Source organism: Falco cherrug, chromosome 7 (genome assembly GCF_023634085.1).
Source record: "Falco cherrug isolate bFalChe1 chromosome 7, bFalChe1.pri, whole genome shotgun sequence".
NCBI lineage: Eukaryota > Metazoa > Chordata > Aves > Falconiformes > Falconidae > Falco > Falco cherrug.
The window spans coordinates 22,326,819-22,344,090 of NC_073703.1; the positions used below are offsets into that span (position 1 = coordinate 22,326,819).

General features: G+C 45.3%; 1 protein-coding gene across 4 annotated transcripts in view; it reads left to right on the forward strand.

Annotated features, from left to right (window-relative positions):
* The window catches only part of TLN2 (talin 2), a 203,880-nt gene that overhangs the window by 150,585 nt on the left and 36,023 nt on the right, over positions 1-17,272 (forward strand). For all 4 annotated transcript variants that reach the window (XM_055715245.1, XM_055715244.1, XM_055715247.1 and 1 more), the window contains 10 exons: positions 343-524; positions 1,576-1,708; positions 3,271-3,372; positions 6,276-6,446; positions 6,775-6,921; positions 7,808-7,909; positions 9,266-9,385; positions 11,861-12,007; positions 14,490-14,656; positions 16,075-16,258. In XM_055715245.1, coding sequence (XP_055571220.1) covers positions 343-524; positions 1,576-1,708; positions 3,271-3,372; positions 6,276-6,446; positions 6,775-6,921; positions 7,808-7,909; positions 9,266-9,385; positions 11,861-12,007; positions 14,490-14,656; positions 16,075-16,258 — 1,455 coding nt within the window. The remainder of the gene's footprint in view (positions 1-342; positions 525-1,575; positions 1,709-3,270; positions 3,373-6,275; positions 6,447-6,774; positions 6,922-7,807; positions 7,910-9,265; positions 9,386-11,860; positions 12,008-14,489; positions 14,657-16,074; positions 16,259-17,272) is intronic.

Sequence of the window (17,272 nt, forward strand, 5' to 3'; positions counted from 1 at the left end):
ATGACCCAGTTAGAGTTTTTGTTGGAGATTGCAAGTTTTCTGACAAATAACTTTTCGATGGTATCTCCATAATCTACAATTAGACAGTATCATTGTTTTCTCCTGTTTCTCAATGGATGGTGCCTTTCTAAACTTGACGACTGTTCTTGAGTGTGTTATAGAGGCAGTGGTTGGGCTGCGATTTTTAGTACTATTTCAGTGTTGTCTATCCGTGAATATAATAGTATGGGACAAGAAATGATAATGCCATTTTAATACTGTTAATTAAATGGATTTTTAGGAGCAGAAAGTGCGGATGAACTCAAATAATTATTTAAATGCTCTTTGTGTTCTTGTACACAGGGATCACGAGCACAGGAACCAATTCTAGTTTCTGCAAAAACGATGTTGGAGAGCTCATCTTTATTGATCAAAACGGCTCGTTCTCTGGCTATCAATCCAAAAGACCCACCGACGTGGTCCGTGCTAGCCGGACATTCCCATACCGTCTCAGATTCTATCAAGAGTCTTATCACCTCCATCAGGTAGGTCTCTTGTGGTAACAAAATTGTAGTAATAATTGAGCAGCTGTTCATAAAGAATAATACTGTACGGCTGCTAGCACTGTGGCATTTTTGACGAATGGAAATCAGTTATTCTGTGGCACATGGTATCTTCCCAGTTGCACTGGATGTTTAATGGTCATTGATGACCGCAGCACTCTGCAGCGTAGGGCTGTGTTCTGTTCTCCTTCCCTGGTCCCACCTCCAATTCAGTTTAAGGTAAATGTAATAGAGAATGCTGTAGAATAAAAAAACGTAGCTGTTATTACCTCCATCCAGATCATGTACCAACATACAATATGTGGAAAACAGCATATTTTTTTTAAGGCCTGTCAGTGTATATATTACCTTTGCTTTCTGTTCTTTCCTCTGTTGAGTTGCAAGAATACGTTAGCAAGAAGTGAATATTCTTTATTTTTTGTACTAAACCTGTCTGTCCCTTTCTTAATGTGAATTTTAAAATGTAGTTCTATACTTAACCTTTTCATATTGATTAAATCAAAATGGTTTGGAAATGGTGGATTAAGGAGTGTTTACAGTTTTGTTTATCTTTGATAATGATTGTACTGAAATGGCAAACTGCATGTCAGGACAAAGTACTCGAAGACTAACCTTCGTTAAAAGGCACCTGGGACTGAACGTAACACCCTGTACCTGCCGAATTGTTTTCCAAGACAGTCACACTGCACCAGAAAAATGAATATTTTTTCCAGGTGTCTGTTGTGTTTTCATATTAACCTTCATTTTTGGGCCAGTTTGGCCATCCTGAGGAGGCTGAATTTGCACTTTTCTTCTGAAGCAACAATTTTTTGTCTATCTAGTCACTGGGAGAGGAGCGATAAGTCTGTGAAAGTGCGCAGAGCAGTCTGTACATGTATCAAAATCCTGTAGGTAGAACAAAGCTGCCTTTTGTCCTTGTTGCTGTCCTGCCATGTGCTGTATGCACTGCCAGGTGATGAGGTACCCCTGTGTGCCCTCGGCAAGGAGCCTGCCTCCTTCCCACCACGCTCTGCTGACTGTCCCTGTCTTTCAGGGACAAGGCCCCCGGCCAGCGAGAATGTGATTTCTCCATTGATGGGATCAACAGATGCATCAGAGACATTGAGCAGGCCTCCCTCGCCGCGGTCAGTCAGAGCCTGGCCACAAGGGATGACATCTCAGTTGAGGTAAGGGAGGCGGCACGGCAGCGAACAGTGACGCTGAGCAGCCTCGCTGGCCCCGCAGCCATTGACAGGTTGGAGCTGAGCGCTCGGCACTCTGCTGCCAGTGAGGGGAGAAGTATCCTTACTGGAATCTTTCTGGGCAAAACCACATGCTGGCCAGAGTGATCACTTCTGGAAAAACACCCGAATCACCAGGCAAAAGCAGGGGTGGAAGCAGTTACCTTTGACCACCACCCACATACATTATTCTGCCTCCCTGTGCTGACAGTATTGCTCTAGTGTCTTGCCATGTGGAAGACATGACGTTTCTGCAACTAATCTTATTACTAGAAATCTGGTGATGTGAATGTCAATGTTATTTTTCTTAATGCCTGTTTTGTCATTAAGTGACATCTGGAGTTGATGTTGATACAGTCTTACTAAAAAAGCTTCCTTCTGCCCCTGCCCCCACCCCCCTGCCATGCCACCCCTGGTAATGGAGACCAATCCTGCCCTGTTCCATTGAGGAAGGGCCATCCATCGTGCCAGACTGCCTGCCAAAGTCAGCAAGTCGTGATCAGATTCTCAGCTTGGTACTTAGTGTCTCTTTGCACTACAGCTTCCTGAAATTACCTGTCCGTTTGTGTATTCCCGGGGTTTCTTTGGGCTGTAACACTGCATACTAGAAGCATCTCAGACTAAACGAAGCTATACAAAAGAAGTTATCACAGGAAATATGTCAATAGAGATAATTCTTTTTTATTTAAATGATGAAGTCATCTTGGACACAGTGTCGAACTGAAATAAACATTACTGAAAATGGTCGTTATTTATAAAGCAGCACAGGAATGGAACAAAGTGCAAAAATGGTATTTATTTTCTCTTGCGTTTCATGAGAGGGAGCTAAATCCCAGTGGCTGCCAAGATATGAAGTGCCTCTGAATTAAAAGCCAGTATTTATGTCTTAACAAGCTCAGTAATATGCTTTTCTTATGCTCCTGTCCCACAGACAGTGTTCAGGAGGTCAGTCCTCATCCCTGCCCCTCAGAGATACTGTATTTTTTCTTTGTCTTTCCTTATCAGTGAATTTCTCCTGCTAGCTTCGAAGTCTACAGCAGCGCCTTGTGCTCTTGTGCTGTATTGTCTGCTTTGAAGAATGTTTCTTCATGTTTAAAGCTGACCTCCTGCTGGTTTCTCTGATCAGTGCAGTGATACTAAATCTTCATCGGGGCAAGAATAGTTTGCAGGGTGAGGAGGGGTTGGGCACGCTGCACCTACTCCTGGGCTTGCTGCTGCAGCTGGAGTGGGAAGGAGCCATCTCCTCCCCCTCTCTCCCCAAACGTGCCCTATAAATCTGAAGAGGAACAGGCCTGTCTCGGGGGTCTTGTTGTCGGAACAGGGTAAAGCAGAAAAAATGAGCAAGTACGTAAAGAAAGCTGACAGCATGGATCTCTGCGTCCGACTGTAGTGGGTCATTTGTACAGCATTCTGAGTACATCTGCTGGTCTGGGGGTGACTGCTGTGGTATGGTACAGCTTGATGAAAGAACAGCTGTAATAGTAACTGACAATTTCTCTTTGTATTAGGCTCTACAGGAGCAGCTGACATCGGTTGTCCAGGAGATTGGCCACCTCATTGATCCCATAGCTACTGCAGCTCGAGGGGAGGCAGCTCAGCTTGGCCACAAGGTACTGTCCTGCCGTTATGAAAGTACTTGAAATCTCAAACAGCTGGATGTTAGGGGAGACCATGATTCAGTAGATTTTGCAATTCCTACAAAAAAGCAGAAGAAAGCATGTGGAAGGAGGAAAGATCTGAGATTTCCAAATACTTGGAGCTGAGACCAAATAAACCTGTTCATGTTTTGGGCCATAGAAAAGATATTTTCACCAAGGTTTTTGGTGAGGGGTAGGTCCACAGGGAAAGGGTGAAAGAAAAAAGGGGAGAGAAGAGCAAAGATGGAAGGGCATAGCGCAACGTTACAGGTCTCCCTACCTCCTGCTGTTGCAGCCAGCAGCTGCGCATGTGTGTAGGTTCTTCTGTCTCCTGTGCTGTTAAAGGTGACTGTGGGGCCTGGAGCCCATCACACTGCAGGCTTCTTCAGCAGGTCACAGTTACGGTTTGAATACATACATACGGCAGCGTGCGGCCCCCTGAAGAAGTCTGGCAAAGTTTGTCAGATCCTACCTTGATCTGAGGTCCTTGCGTAAAACGCGCGACACCATTTCTCAGCCAGGTCGTGACGAAGCGGGGAGGGAAGTGTAGGATACACAGAGGTTACCTCTGGCCTTTGGAGGCCCATCTCCTGGAGCGGCTTCTGTGGTCTGAGCAGAGGGAGTGTTAGATTTCGAAGGAGGAGTGTGATGTGCCCGCTTTCCATCTCCTGAGCGAGGCTCCACTGATTATAAAGGGAGTGTGGGCTTTATCAGGAAAAAAGCTGATTTTGAACTGCCTTGAGTTTCAGCCCCTGCTGCAGATTTTTAGGGACTGGGGGGGAAGAAAGGCTTATAACAATCTTGCATGGTATTGTAAGCGTTGTGTGAACACATCCCTCTGGTATATGGAGTGTAAGTATGGTAGAACTTGTGCTTATTGGATCTCTGTCCAAAAATTAAATACTACAACAGGTGTAAAGAAGTGTGTATTATTTCATGTAGTTACTACAAGAGTTTAGTAGTTTCTCAGATGTAATTCCTCATTCTACAACATATTATTGAGAGAAAAATAAAAACAGGTTTTCTGTGTCAGTGCATTTAATACTGGAAAGGAATCACTGTGTTAGTGTGAAAGCTCTTCCAGAGTTGTACCCAAGTAGCTCCGTTTAGCTTCGGGTAACCATCAGATACTTCCTAACCTCTTCACTACTTGCCATTTGGATTCTCAGTTTACCTGGCCCTCTGAGGTGTACAATAAATCAGGATTGCTAAGATACAGGTCGTTAGGGAGTCACATTCCTCCTCCACTTGTTAGGTAAATGTTGATAAAAGTTGACTGCTTTTCTTGAGCCTGTTTTTCCTGCTGAACACAGAAGAACCTTTCTGCTGTTTACTTTGACGCAGTCTAAAAGACCTTACGTTTGTAAAATCATTTCTGAGCTTTTAGTGGTTTTTTTTTTATTTTAACCCTCTGAGAAACAAAATAGAAAAAGAAGTCTAAATCTTAAATTTTATTGGCTCCTAGCTATCCACATAGTCATTTAGATGGAGTAAACCTTTCAATATCTCATCCTCCACATGAAGTACACCTGTTTTTCTTCCCTGTGCCAGCCTTCAAAAGCTGCTTTTTTTGTAAGTACGCACACTTGAACTTTGGAGGCTCCAGGTGTACCAGATAGTGCCGCAGCGGGCGCTTGGTTCGTGTGCTGTGGGGTAACCGGCCCAAAGCAGTACAGGGGGTTTGCATCCAGAAAAAATGGTAAAAGCAAAGCCTCATGGATTTCTGACAGGAACTATACGCTGCTGTGGTTTTGTAGGTGTGTCAGGTGACAGGTAGACTGTAAAAATATTCATTCACATTAAAATAGTCACATATTCTCTTAGAACGTGCGTATAGCCAAAAGCAGGTGTTTCCTCAGAACAAGTGTAAATCAGTTCAGAAACTGTTGAAAAGCAGAAGACACCGACTCCATGCATTCTGCAGACTAAAGCGCAGCGACAGAAGCTGCTAGCAGAGCTGTGTCTTTAGCTATCGCCGGCAGTGTAGTGAGCCCAAGTGAGGAACTGGGGGGGAAGTGCAGTGGGCTCGATGTGTGGCCTGTGTAGCCTGCCTGTTCCAGTTGGCCTGTGCCTGCCATGGGCTGCAGGCTCGCGCTTAACCACCCTTAACTCCTAGGCTCCTTTTTAGCAGCAAGAGACACGGCAGGGCTGGGCCAGGCGGCTGTCCTAGCGTAATACAGGGAGAGGTAATGATCAGCAGGAACAGCCAGCAAACTGCCGACAGGTGCTGAGAAAGAGGCAACAATCCGTCCAGTCATAACCAGTTTGGTAGCTTCTGATTGCAGAAGGTATGCAAAACCGAAATGGATGATCAAGCCATTGTGTTTGCTCATCGGGAGCGACGAACTGTGTCTCGAGTCAGTGGTAGCCCTTGTGCCCACTCTGGTGCCTTACCCAGCAAAGAGCCATCCAGGGCTGCACTGGAGCCCGAAGAGGGTTTGAGAAGTTAGGGAGCGAAGGCGGGGAATACGAGCAGCCCCTGAGATGAACAGAGCGTCCCAAATGCAGCGTGGTCTCGTTTGTTACCTGCTCTCTGCAACAAAGGCAGAGAAATTCCTGCCTTGCACAGAGGAGGCACTTGTCATGGGTGCTCCTAAGTAGTGTGCACCACCTGCAAGTCTTGAAAATGATTTTGTCTGGCCTCAGGGGACCATGTGTGTCTGAGGGAGGAGATGTGTATCTTTCTCAGGCAATTTGAAGGTGAGGGAAGACAGAATCACACAGGCACAGAATACAAACCGACCACTGTGCCGTTTTAGGACAGTGTGCTGTTGGAGCTACCCCACGGCCCGATGGTGGCCACGAGACAGGCTTCCCCTTGGCTGCACCTGAGAGGCAGGGTTAATGGCTTTCTGTGGTTGTTCTGGCTCTCTTAGGTAACACAGCTGGCAAGTTACTTCGAACCCTTGGTTTTAGCTGCAGTTGGCGTGGCATCCAAAACACTAGATCATCAGCAACAGATGACCGTCTTGGACCAGAGCAAGACGCTGGCAGAATCCGCCTTGCAGATGCTGTATGCTGCCAAAGAAGGGGGGGGAAACCCCAAGGTATGGCTGCTGTGTGTAACTAAGGGGTTACTGGAGAGGGGAAAGGGGAAAGGACAGGCAGAACAGAAAAAAACAGCACGTACCTGCTGCAGGGTCCAGGGACCCAGTGAAAATGACTAAGTGATTCCTGTTCAACATTGTGTTTTCTGGTCTAAGCGAGATTTGTTCTGCTGACATTGCTGTCAGGTTTAGCTTCTCATCTTTGACCTGAAAGGGGATTTTCAGAGCTGTTACTGTATTGTCTTCATTAATTGCACTTTCGGTTTGTACATTTTATGCACAAATCAGTGCTCTGATGATTGCTGTTGTCTCATTTTCTCTCTTCCAGGCATCCCATACTCATGATGCAATCACGGAGGCCGCTCAGCTGATGAAAGAGGCAGTGGATGATATCATGGTTACCTTAAATGAAGCTGCAAGTGAAGTAGGCATGGTTGGAGGTATGGTAGACTCGATAGCAGAAGCGATGAGCAAGGTGAGCATAGAAATCCAGACCTGTTTTCGTTTTGCACTTGAAAGTTGATCCGTGCTGCAGGGGGTTGGAAGAGCTGCTGCTGCTTGACGTGATGGGTGTCAGCTGCTGCGCTGTGCCAGGGAACTGAAGGATTCTTTGATTTTGCAGATTGTGAAATCAAGCTGACATGGGCTGTGGTGCTCACGTTAACAGCCTGCATGGTACCTGTCAGTAGAATTACTACAGAACATTTTTATTCAGCAGTATGCTGATATTTAGCTGCAATCTTAGGTCAACTGGCCTTTTATTTTTGCTTTCTTTTCCTACTTATCTTTCATGTTAGTCTCCTAATTGATCAGCAGGCCAACCTTGAAGCAAACTGCTTTCAGAGATGTTGAAGCCTGAAGTGCTCTGCTATGCTTTGTAAAGTATTCTACTGAAAATGTGTAGTTGCAAAATGTAAATGAGTTCAATCCAAATAGTTTTGCTATCTCAAGTTAAAGGTGTGCTGGAGTGAAGCCTTTACCACACAAAGGAATCTTACATTATCTTCTTGCAGGAACATTTTGTTTTGTAACTGCTGCACTTTCTACATCAGCCAAGAACTACAGGTGGTTCGACCTTGTGTGAGAGGGTGGCTTTTGCTCTTGAAAACGCTACACTGTAAATTCTCTGCATCTTCCATGCTCGTAACACAAGCTAAAGTCTTTTCTGAACTTCTCTGTGCATCCTGGTGCACTCTCTTCACTTGTGTATTTTGTGAGAGACAAGATTATAAAAATGAACATACAAAACAATACAATGAACATATAATACAATAATATAATAATACAGTATTGTTACATGTAGAGTATGCTATTGGTTATGACCTTGTTATTTCTGCTGTATTTTTCCCTCTTTCTTGCAGCTGGATGAAGGTACACCTCCAGATCCCAAGGGGACATTTGTTGATTATCAGACCACTGTGGTGAAATATTCTAAAGCCATTGCTGTAACAGCACAGGAAATGGTAAGATACTTCTGCATACATAAGGAACATATCTAAGGAACATGGAATGATTTGTACAGGGTTGTGAAACACTTTATAATGATAATTTTCAATAACCTTATCTCTTCAGGGGTAACAGAGCAAAGGAAGTGATGATTTTGTCAATTTTAACTCGTGGATATTAGTGGCTTGATCATAGGGGTGGCCCTCTGCAGTGCTGGATTGTCTGGTGGCTCTTCTGCACAAATACTTCCTATTTGGTTTATTTTATATGAGAAATAAAAGGAAAACATTTCACCTGTGCACTTTTTCATCAGACTGCTTAATTGTCACAGAAATACCACCTGACGTTTATTGAAGATTCAGGTTACCCTTTCACACTTGCTGTTTTATTTAGCCTGTGAACTAACACCAGTATTTTCAGACCCCTGTAATACTTACAAATGAATGCAGATCAGCATCTCAAATTGTTCCTTTCTTGCATTTCTGTGATATACCTGGGTTTAACAAAAGAAAAAAGGACGCTTGTTGAATTGAGATTTTCTTCGCTCATGTTTCACATTAATGTTTACCTTGGCGTGTTTGCCTTTTGAAGGGTACTTCCATTGCTGGCTCATTTTTAAGAGAGGCAAGGGGACTGTATGTGTATGCTACGGACAGGATTTCTTACAAAACTGATTGCTGTCGCAGTTGATGATTCCGCTATCTATGACATTGCAGCTGATTGGCAAGAAGTATAAATTTGTCTAAAAACTAGTTGTGCCTCAAGGATGGAATTCCATGGGTTTTACTAACATAAATCAGAGACGGAGGAAATAATGTCTGTTAAAAGGTAGGCTTTTTCTAAAGAGAGAGTCAATCATTACACTGACATTCTACCGAGGCATTCCACGTAAGCCTACCTATTTCTCCTTGGTCCTTTTCCCATATCATAGATGTATTTTGCATCAGTCCTTGCATTTTTTCCATTTTCATGCTCCCACGCCACACCAGCTGAGGCTGATGTAGGCTAGCTCACCTCTGACGAAATAAGGTGTCTGCGACACGCAAAACCCGCTTCTCCACCCCGTCCAAGTGACTGTGTGCCCAGCCCCTCGCCCCGCTGTGTCAAAGAGTGAGTTACCAGTGCTAACTGCTGCTCTTTGATTACTCCGTATGTTCTGCGAGTGCCTGGTTACCATGACTCTAATAAAGCATGTTTGCTTGAGTTTCCTCATGGAATTCTTGCTGGAGGACAGGCCCCTTCCAGGGCAGGTGGTTTACCCGTTTCATCAGTGTGGCCAAACAAATGAGTGTGCTTCAGAGCTGGAGCATATTAACAAATTATTCTCATGCCTGTCATTTTTCTTTTTTCTCTTGCCTGTGTTCTTTTTTCAGATGACTAAGTCGGTTACTAACCCGGAAGAGTTGGGAGGACTTGCATCACAAATGACCAATGACTATGGGCATTTGGCTCTCCAGGGCCGAATGGCTGCAGCTACAGCAGAACCAGAGGAGGTCTGCCAGTTTTAGACCTCTTTATTCTCTGTACACGGTGGCATCAACTTGGGTATTCCTTAATCATAGAGTACGCAGTAAATACAGAGCAAAGTGGCAAGGGCTGCTCACCTTGCTGGGTTGCAGCAGCACGCTTGCAGCCGTCACCAAACACAGTGCATCCCTTGCATGGTCAGAGAGATAACAGGTTTCAAATTGTTAGGTAACGTGTCTTCTTTCCAATGCCTTTGTGACGATTCTAAAATGAATGCAGTGAGTATGTTTCCACTGCCTTTGCTTCGTTAGCCACTTCTGTGCTCTGTATGCGCTGTCCGATGGGCAAACAGATGCGCTGCCGCTGGCCCACTGGCCCTTGGAAGGTGGCACAGGGCAGCACGCCTGTGCCCAGAAGGGTTTCGTTTGGCTGCTGTCGTGTGGTTGAAACCGTGATGTGACCGAGTACTCAGGCTACACAGAGCTGTTCCTTTTACGATCTACTTCTATTTTTGCTAAAAAACAGGCTTTAAGACACAAACTGTACACAGCCGGACAAAAAAATTTACTGAGTTTGTTCTCATTGGACGGAAAGGAACTGATGAGAGTAGCGAAATTGTGTGTCTTTTCAAAATGCTGTGAAATCTTAGAATATCAACAGTTATTTACTTGTATGTGTTATAAATACGGTTGACGGAGAGGTACCTGTTTCGGTCTTTGCTCCCGAGCCTGCCCTCCTCCAGCTACGCTCTCCGCTCAGTGTGCCTCCGCACAGTGCTCCAGAGCACGTCTTCACTGCTAACGCACCGCAGTTCCTGCTGCTTGCGTGCACAGCTGTGTAATGATAGGAGTTAGGGCTCACAACAAACTGTTTTCAGTGAACATTTGGAACTTCAAAACGGCTTCGCTTCTATTTCTCTTCAGCTGTCCCCTTCCTCTCGATACATCTGAATTGTCTGCAGAGCGAGTTTTCCCCGGGAGTGCTATGAATTGGCAGATTTTTAACGACACTTAGGGACTTATGCAAAAGGTGTAACATTTTACTTTGTAAGTGTGGCTTTTTATGCTACAAGCTCATTGTAAGAATTACCCAATCAAAGAACAGAAACCTCTTGTCAAAACATCTGTCCAGCTTCAGGAAGAAAGAGCTTGTGATAGTAGAGGACAATTCAGTAGACCAGGACAGAACCTCCTAAATGATTTGGGGCTTTTGCTTACAGACAACTTGCAAATACAAAGAAAACTCTTAATTAACGGCTATACAGTTGTCCTTCAATCTCATGTGTTTTGGTAGATTACAAACATACATATGCTTTTGTATCTTGCCTGTAAGCGATTTCAGGTATAACTTCCTGAAAGTGAGATGCAGGCAGCCGGTAGGAGGACAGGTATCTCTGGCTGATGGAACATCTTCCACACCTCAGAGTCAGAACACGGTGCAGGAGGAGCAGGTTCTCCATGCAGTCTGACGTGCCTCGTGCTAACAGAGGGATACAGACTATTCACCTCTGGTGTGTTAATGTGTTACAGTAGTTGCTGCACGTACCCTGAGCGCAATTACAGAAATCCTTCCACCTCTCTCTTCTCATTGCATGCCTCTGGTTGTGGAGCATAGACAAACTGTCAAGATGGAGTAAGAGGGTATCTCACTGTCACCAGATGTGTCAGATCATCTAGATTAGACTTTCAAAGAGTTTTTTGACTTGGTAATTTAAACTCCACCACTGATAGACTGAGTGTTTCATGCTCAGGAGCTACATGAAAAGCAACGGCTTGCATTCGACCTGATATTGTTAAATTGAATTACCACTTCTGCATGTTACTTTATGCCTGAAGTTGAAATAATTCCATTTGTGATACTAATGGCTGTGATTCCTGCTTACTCATTAATCCCAATATCCCTGAGTACATGTAGGTACTAAAACTATCGTGTTTCTAAACAGGGATGATGTAGCTTATGCTGTAGGATTATTAAAAAATCAGAAGTAGTGAGGGCAGGATTTTCCACATTTCAGTGCTCCACATGTATGTGGTCTGTTTTGGAGAGTTGAGGCTCTGTGCAAGATTCCCAGACAAACAGGGTCATATACTTTCTGACCCAGTTTCAGCAGTGTAGAGTAATCCAGCTCATGGTGATGGGACGGTTCTGGGAGATGAAGCAGTGTTACTCAAATGTGGTGAGGTTGTGTTACATACACTTGTGAATTACATATGCTTGACTTGAGTACACACCTTACGCCTTCTCTTTCCTGGGGTCCTGTTCACTAGGGCTCCTGTTTCATCAGTAAGCCTTTTGTAGGGTTGTGCTACATGAGTAGATAGCATCACACCTGACTTTTCTTCTGATCTCTGCAGAGAGTGTAGCGATGGGCGGAATATTGGTAATAAAGATTCACCAGGGTGACCGCATTTCCATTTGTGTTGATGCGATGTACTGGCATGATGTTTATTTATTCACTTTGCTCTTGCTTCCTTTTTCCCTGTACCTCCTTTACCATCTAGATAGGGTTCCAGATCAGGACTCGGGTGCAAGAGCTTGGCCACGGCTGTATCTTTCTTGTGCAAAAAGCTGGAGCTCTCCAAATTTGCCCTACAGACAGCTACACCAAAAGGGAGTTGATAGAATGTGCTCGTGCTGTCACAGAAAAGGTGAGACATAGCTCTGTGTTGCCCCACGGTGTTTGTCTACCAAGCTTCCCCAAGGAGTAAGCCAGTCAAATTGTTTGGGTTCAGGAAAGTTGGGGGTTTGTTTGTGGTTATTTTTTTAACTTCCCATTATAGTACAATATTGGCTGAATTACACTAAATTCTTACTTTCAAGTGTTCAGTGCCATTCAAGTGCTAGATTAGCCCATGATTAGCCCTTGTTCATGTCTCAGAATAAAACCTAAGCCTCATACTAGAGAGACTGGACCAAAACTCCCCTCTAAGCAATGAGATGTCATTTGTGCCTTATGAGGCACTCCCTGATGGAGTCCACGTGGACGGCCGTAGGTACTGGGACATGGCATTTCATGTAGCAGTGTCCTCCCCTTTTGAGACTGGACCAGGCTAACACACTTATAACTGCATCTTCAGACTGACTGGGACTTCTTGGGTTTTGGAACCGTCCACCTCAAACAGACAGCCTGAGTAACTCTGCTTTGTGGCACCTTGTTGATGGCCTCTCTGTCCTTTTGCTGAGCACAGACATTGAACCTCAGAATCAGTTACTTTTAGATTTCACCAAACATCCATTTGTTCAGCCTGTGTTAATGCACTCTCAGCTGTACCAATTTTCCACTGTCATTCCCCAGGAGTATCAGCAATTCCAAACCCAGGCAGGGGTAGCCTGTATCTTTTAAGAAGACTTAAAGCTGATAAGGAGAGTAATAATGAATCACAGGGACAACCTATTCAGGGACAGCTTTGAATCAGTACAGGACCTTGGGAAGAACTGTACTGTCAGAAGTCAGTATACGTATCCTCAGTTGTGGATCCTTTCTTGCAAAAGCAGAATTTAGGACCTTAGTGTGGCATGAGAACAGCATCCCAGCTGCGGAGCTTTGTAAGTACAATGTTAATTAGATGAAATGGAGATCTCGAGCTTTTTTAGTGATCAAAAATCTTGCTAGATATAAAGCCATATGTTGTCTTTCTGTAAGTATAACAATATTTAGTATCTGGATTCAGAGTTCTATTTCTCTGATGTTAAAGTTTATATCTGTGAACTGTTGTGATGGGTTGACCCTGGCTGGATGCCAGGTGCCCACCAAAGCTGCTCTGTCACTCCCCTTCTCAACCAGACAGGGGATAGAAAATATAAAGAAAGGCTCGTGGGTCAAGGTAAGGACAGTGAGATCACTCAGCAACTGCTGCCATGGGCAAAATAGATTCTACTCAGGGAAATTAGGTTAATTTATTAGTGTTCAGGTCAGAATAGGATAATGAGAACTAAAATAAAAACTTAAAACCACGTTCCCCCACCCCTTCCTTCTTCCCAAGTTTAACTTAATTCCCAATGTCCCTACCTCCTCCCCCCGAGCAGCACAGGGAAAGGAGCAATGGGGGTTACAGTCGGTTCATCACATATTTCTGCTGCTCCTTCCTCCTCACTGTCTTTCCCTCCTCCAGCCGGGTCCCTCCCAGGCAGTGCTGTCCTGCAGGCACAGACTGCTCCAGCGTGGGGTCCCCGGGGGGCCACCAGCCCGGCCAGCAAACCCGCCCCAGCCCGGGCTCCCCTCCCCACGGGGCCACAGGTCCTGCCAGGAGCTGCTCCAGCGCAGGCTGCCCCACAGGGTGCCAGCCCCCTTGGGGCACTGCCTGCTCCGGCGTGGGGCGCTCCCCGGGCTGGGGGGGATCTGCTCCCCCGTTACCCCCCGGGCTGGGGGCACAGCCTGCCTCACCATGGCCTTCACCGCGGGCTGCCGGGGCATCCCCGCTCTGTGCCTGGAGCACCGCCTGCCCCTGCTGCGCTGGCCCGGGGGCTGCAGGGCTGCTGCTCCCACATCACCTCACTCTTCTGCTGCAGTTTTGTTGTGCAGGTTTATTTTTTTCCCCTTCTTAAATCCATTATCCCACCATCATTGATTAGCTTGGCCTTGGCCAGCAGCGGGTCTGTCTTGGAGCCAGCTGGCGTTGGCTCCATTGGACATCGCAGGAGCATCTGGCATCTTCTCGGAGAAGCCACCTCTGTAGCCTGCTCCCAAACCCTTGACACACAAACCCACTACCACTGCACATGACTCCAGAGGTGCTCAAGGCCAGTGTTTGTTTGCATGCGTTGGGGAAAGAGCAATAGCCCTTGGCTCTGACATTTATCCTGGCAGAAGTTCACCTTTGACCGTATTTCAAGGAAGTTTTAACTGGTGTGCTTCATCCAGTGGTGGACAGATTGTTCATTCTGTCTGAAAAGTGGACTTGCTAGCTGAAGTCCCCTTTAATTGGAGACAATCTTTAGTCATCACACTGATTACTGCACAAAGAGCAAATGCGGGAAAGGGGAAGGAGAGGTTTATTAAAGTCTGCAAAATGACACGGCAGAATTACTTTCCATTGCTGATGCCAGTCATGTTAAAAAGCTCGCTTAATTCAGCATCCCATAATGAGGCTTTCTTCTGATGACCACCTTGCTGCTTTATGTTGTTTCCAGGTCTCCTTAGTTTTATCTGCCCTTCAAGCAGGGAACAAAGGCACACAAGCCTGTATTACTGCGGCTAGTGCCGTGTCTGGGATAATTGCAGACCTGGACACCACTATCATGTTCGCTACTGCTGGAACCCTTAATGCTGAGAACAACGAATCCTTTGCAGACCACAGGTCAGTGTAACTGGAAAAGATGGAAGAGCATGTGCACAGGGTAACACTGGAACTGGCAGAAGTGACCAGCATGTGGAGATAAATATTTACCTTTCTAGATTCCCATGGATGAAATTGAATGAGGCAGTTGAGTGAGAAGAGGCATGGGAAAATTGGGATATTGGTAGAGGACAGCAAACTTCACTTTGGATATTTCTGTGAGGAAAGAATTTTAAAAAGCTGGGGAACATCCACCAAAAGCACTCCTAACAGAAGACCGCAACTGTAGAACTGTTGGGGGGTGGGGGTGGGGTGTTGGGTTTTACTCAAGCCATAGCCTACCATGCGCTGTTACTGCAGTAGCGAAAATTAGCTGTCCGTGACACTGAAGAGGAATCTTCTGTATACTTTTTCCCCATAGGTGTTCTTCTCTGTCTGACTATTTGTCTTGCTAAATCATGCTTCTGCTTAATGCTGTTGTGGACAGCAGAGATGGAAATGGCACCGCTGTGCCATGCTTCTCCCCTTCTGGCAGAAATAAGCCTGTTTTCCCTTCAAGTAGCACCTGCAACAAAATAATCCCACAGCATTTTCCATCCCGTTAAGAGATGTGGAGCATCTGAGTGTGAGTTCCTTTGCAGTACAAGCCAGGGCTCCACAGCCAGGGCACCGGCTGCTCCACAGCCTGCCTGGCCCACGCGCGCTTCCCGCCTTGCTGGCTGCTCGAGAAAGAGCAAAGACGCAGTGGTGTGTGAGGTGCTGCCATTCTGCAGACTCAAAGTCAGGGATTTTCATACAGGAGTCATTAATTTCCAGGCTGACTTTTTATATGAACGTGGTTCTAGTTCTCAGTTAACTGGACTTGTTTGTGACAGCTGTACTCAAAACAGTTTCTTCTTTTACCCAAATGTGGCTTTGGATTTGTTGTCCCAGCATGTCAAAGCATGTATATGGTGGGGGGAACCCTGACTAGGCCATGTTCTCTGTGCCTTTTGCCATTCCTGCTACTGCCTTCCTCACAAATAATTATTATCATTTCCTTACGATATGTTGATTAAGGTGGAGGTTTGACAGCTGTTACTTTCCTCACAGCATGGCCAGATTTTCTTTCAGTGTTAAAATGCTCTTCTGATACTGCCCTACCTCATTTCTTTTCAAGATGGGTTCATTTTAATAAACTGCCTTGTATCTAGCCCAAAATATAACGCTACAGTTCTAATAGTCGTAGTTGTGTTCTAGGGGGTTTGTTGGTTTTTTAGCTTTTTTTTTTTTTTCCTTGCAGCCTGTCCTGTGGTATGTTATCATGAGTGGACGCTGGCATGATGACTTACAATCAGCTCTTTTATGTAGCTGTTAGTCACCATAACATTGAAAAACACGGGGTTTTTTCCTCTTCTCCTTTTCCACTTCCTTCCCTGCTTCCTCTTTTTTTGCTACAGGGAAAACATCCTGAAAACAGCAAAAGCTTTAGTTGAAGATACAAAATTGTTGGTTTCTGGTGCTGCCTCGAGTCAGGACAAACTGGCCCAAGCAGCTCAGTCATCAGCTAACACCATCACTCAACTTGCTGAAGTAGTAAAATTGGGAGCAGCTAGCTTGGGATCCGATGATCCTGAAACACAGGTGAGATGTTGTAAGATTTTTCTGATACTCTTAAAGAGACCAGAGACAGCTTTGAATTGATAAGACTTTGTGAGACTTCTGTTTTTAAGCAACACAACAGGGTTCATTTCTTCTGGGACTTTTCTGGGTTTACCCAGACATCACTCATTTTTTAGAATACATTCAAGAGGTTAAAGCATTGAGTGGAACTAGACGAGCCTTTGTATGACACTTTTGCTTTTATTTCATGGCTGTGTTCCAGCTGGAATGCTTTTAGCAAAGTATTTATCTCTTTTTTACTAAGTTGTGATTGGATCACTGACTCATCCCATTTTTGTTCTAAAGAGCTTGCAAGACTTGCATGGCATGAAGCTGCTTACCCATGAGCTGGGCGCTGGGCGTTACTTGGGTACGTTAACAAGCTCTTGCCATTCTCTAGCTATGTCTGAGTTGGTTTTCATTTAACTCAGTAACTTCAGCCTTCAGTGTCGATTATCTCAAATATTTCCTCAGTCATTTGTTTGGGTCTTGGTGAAAGGGAGGCTGGCAAGCATAGTGCAGGCGTGCCTGTAGTGGTACACAGGAGTTTGGCAAAGCCTGCTTGTTTGCAAAGTGCTCTGAAAGGGATGAGTGTTCTGGTTTGCTTGACCTGTATGATGGACTGAACTTCTGAGTAGCTGTATAGCCTCTTCCAGAGGTTCTGCTTCCTTCTCCCTGAAAGACTGTCTCCCTCTTAGCGTGGAGCCATAGCAAGTACGCTGGATCTCTCCGGAGGTGATTTCAGAACTGGTACGCAGCTGTAGCGTTTCACTGTAAGCTTATAATCCATCTGTTTTCTTGCTGTAGTCCCGCTTCCACCCGAAGGGGAAGAACATGGAGAAAAGTAAACCTTTTAGGGAAGCTCAGAGGAAGGAGATCCTACCTGCAATCAGCAATTCCATTTCTTCACAGGAAATAGTCGCTTGTATGGATTCTGACTAGTTGTATGAAATACTGCAGCTGTCAGCACAGCTTTTACTCTTCCAGAATATTATG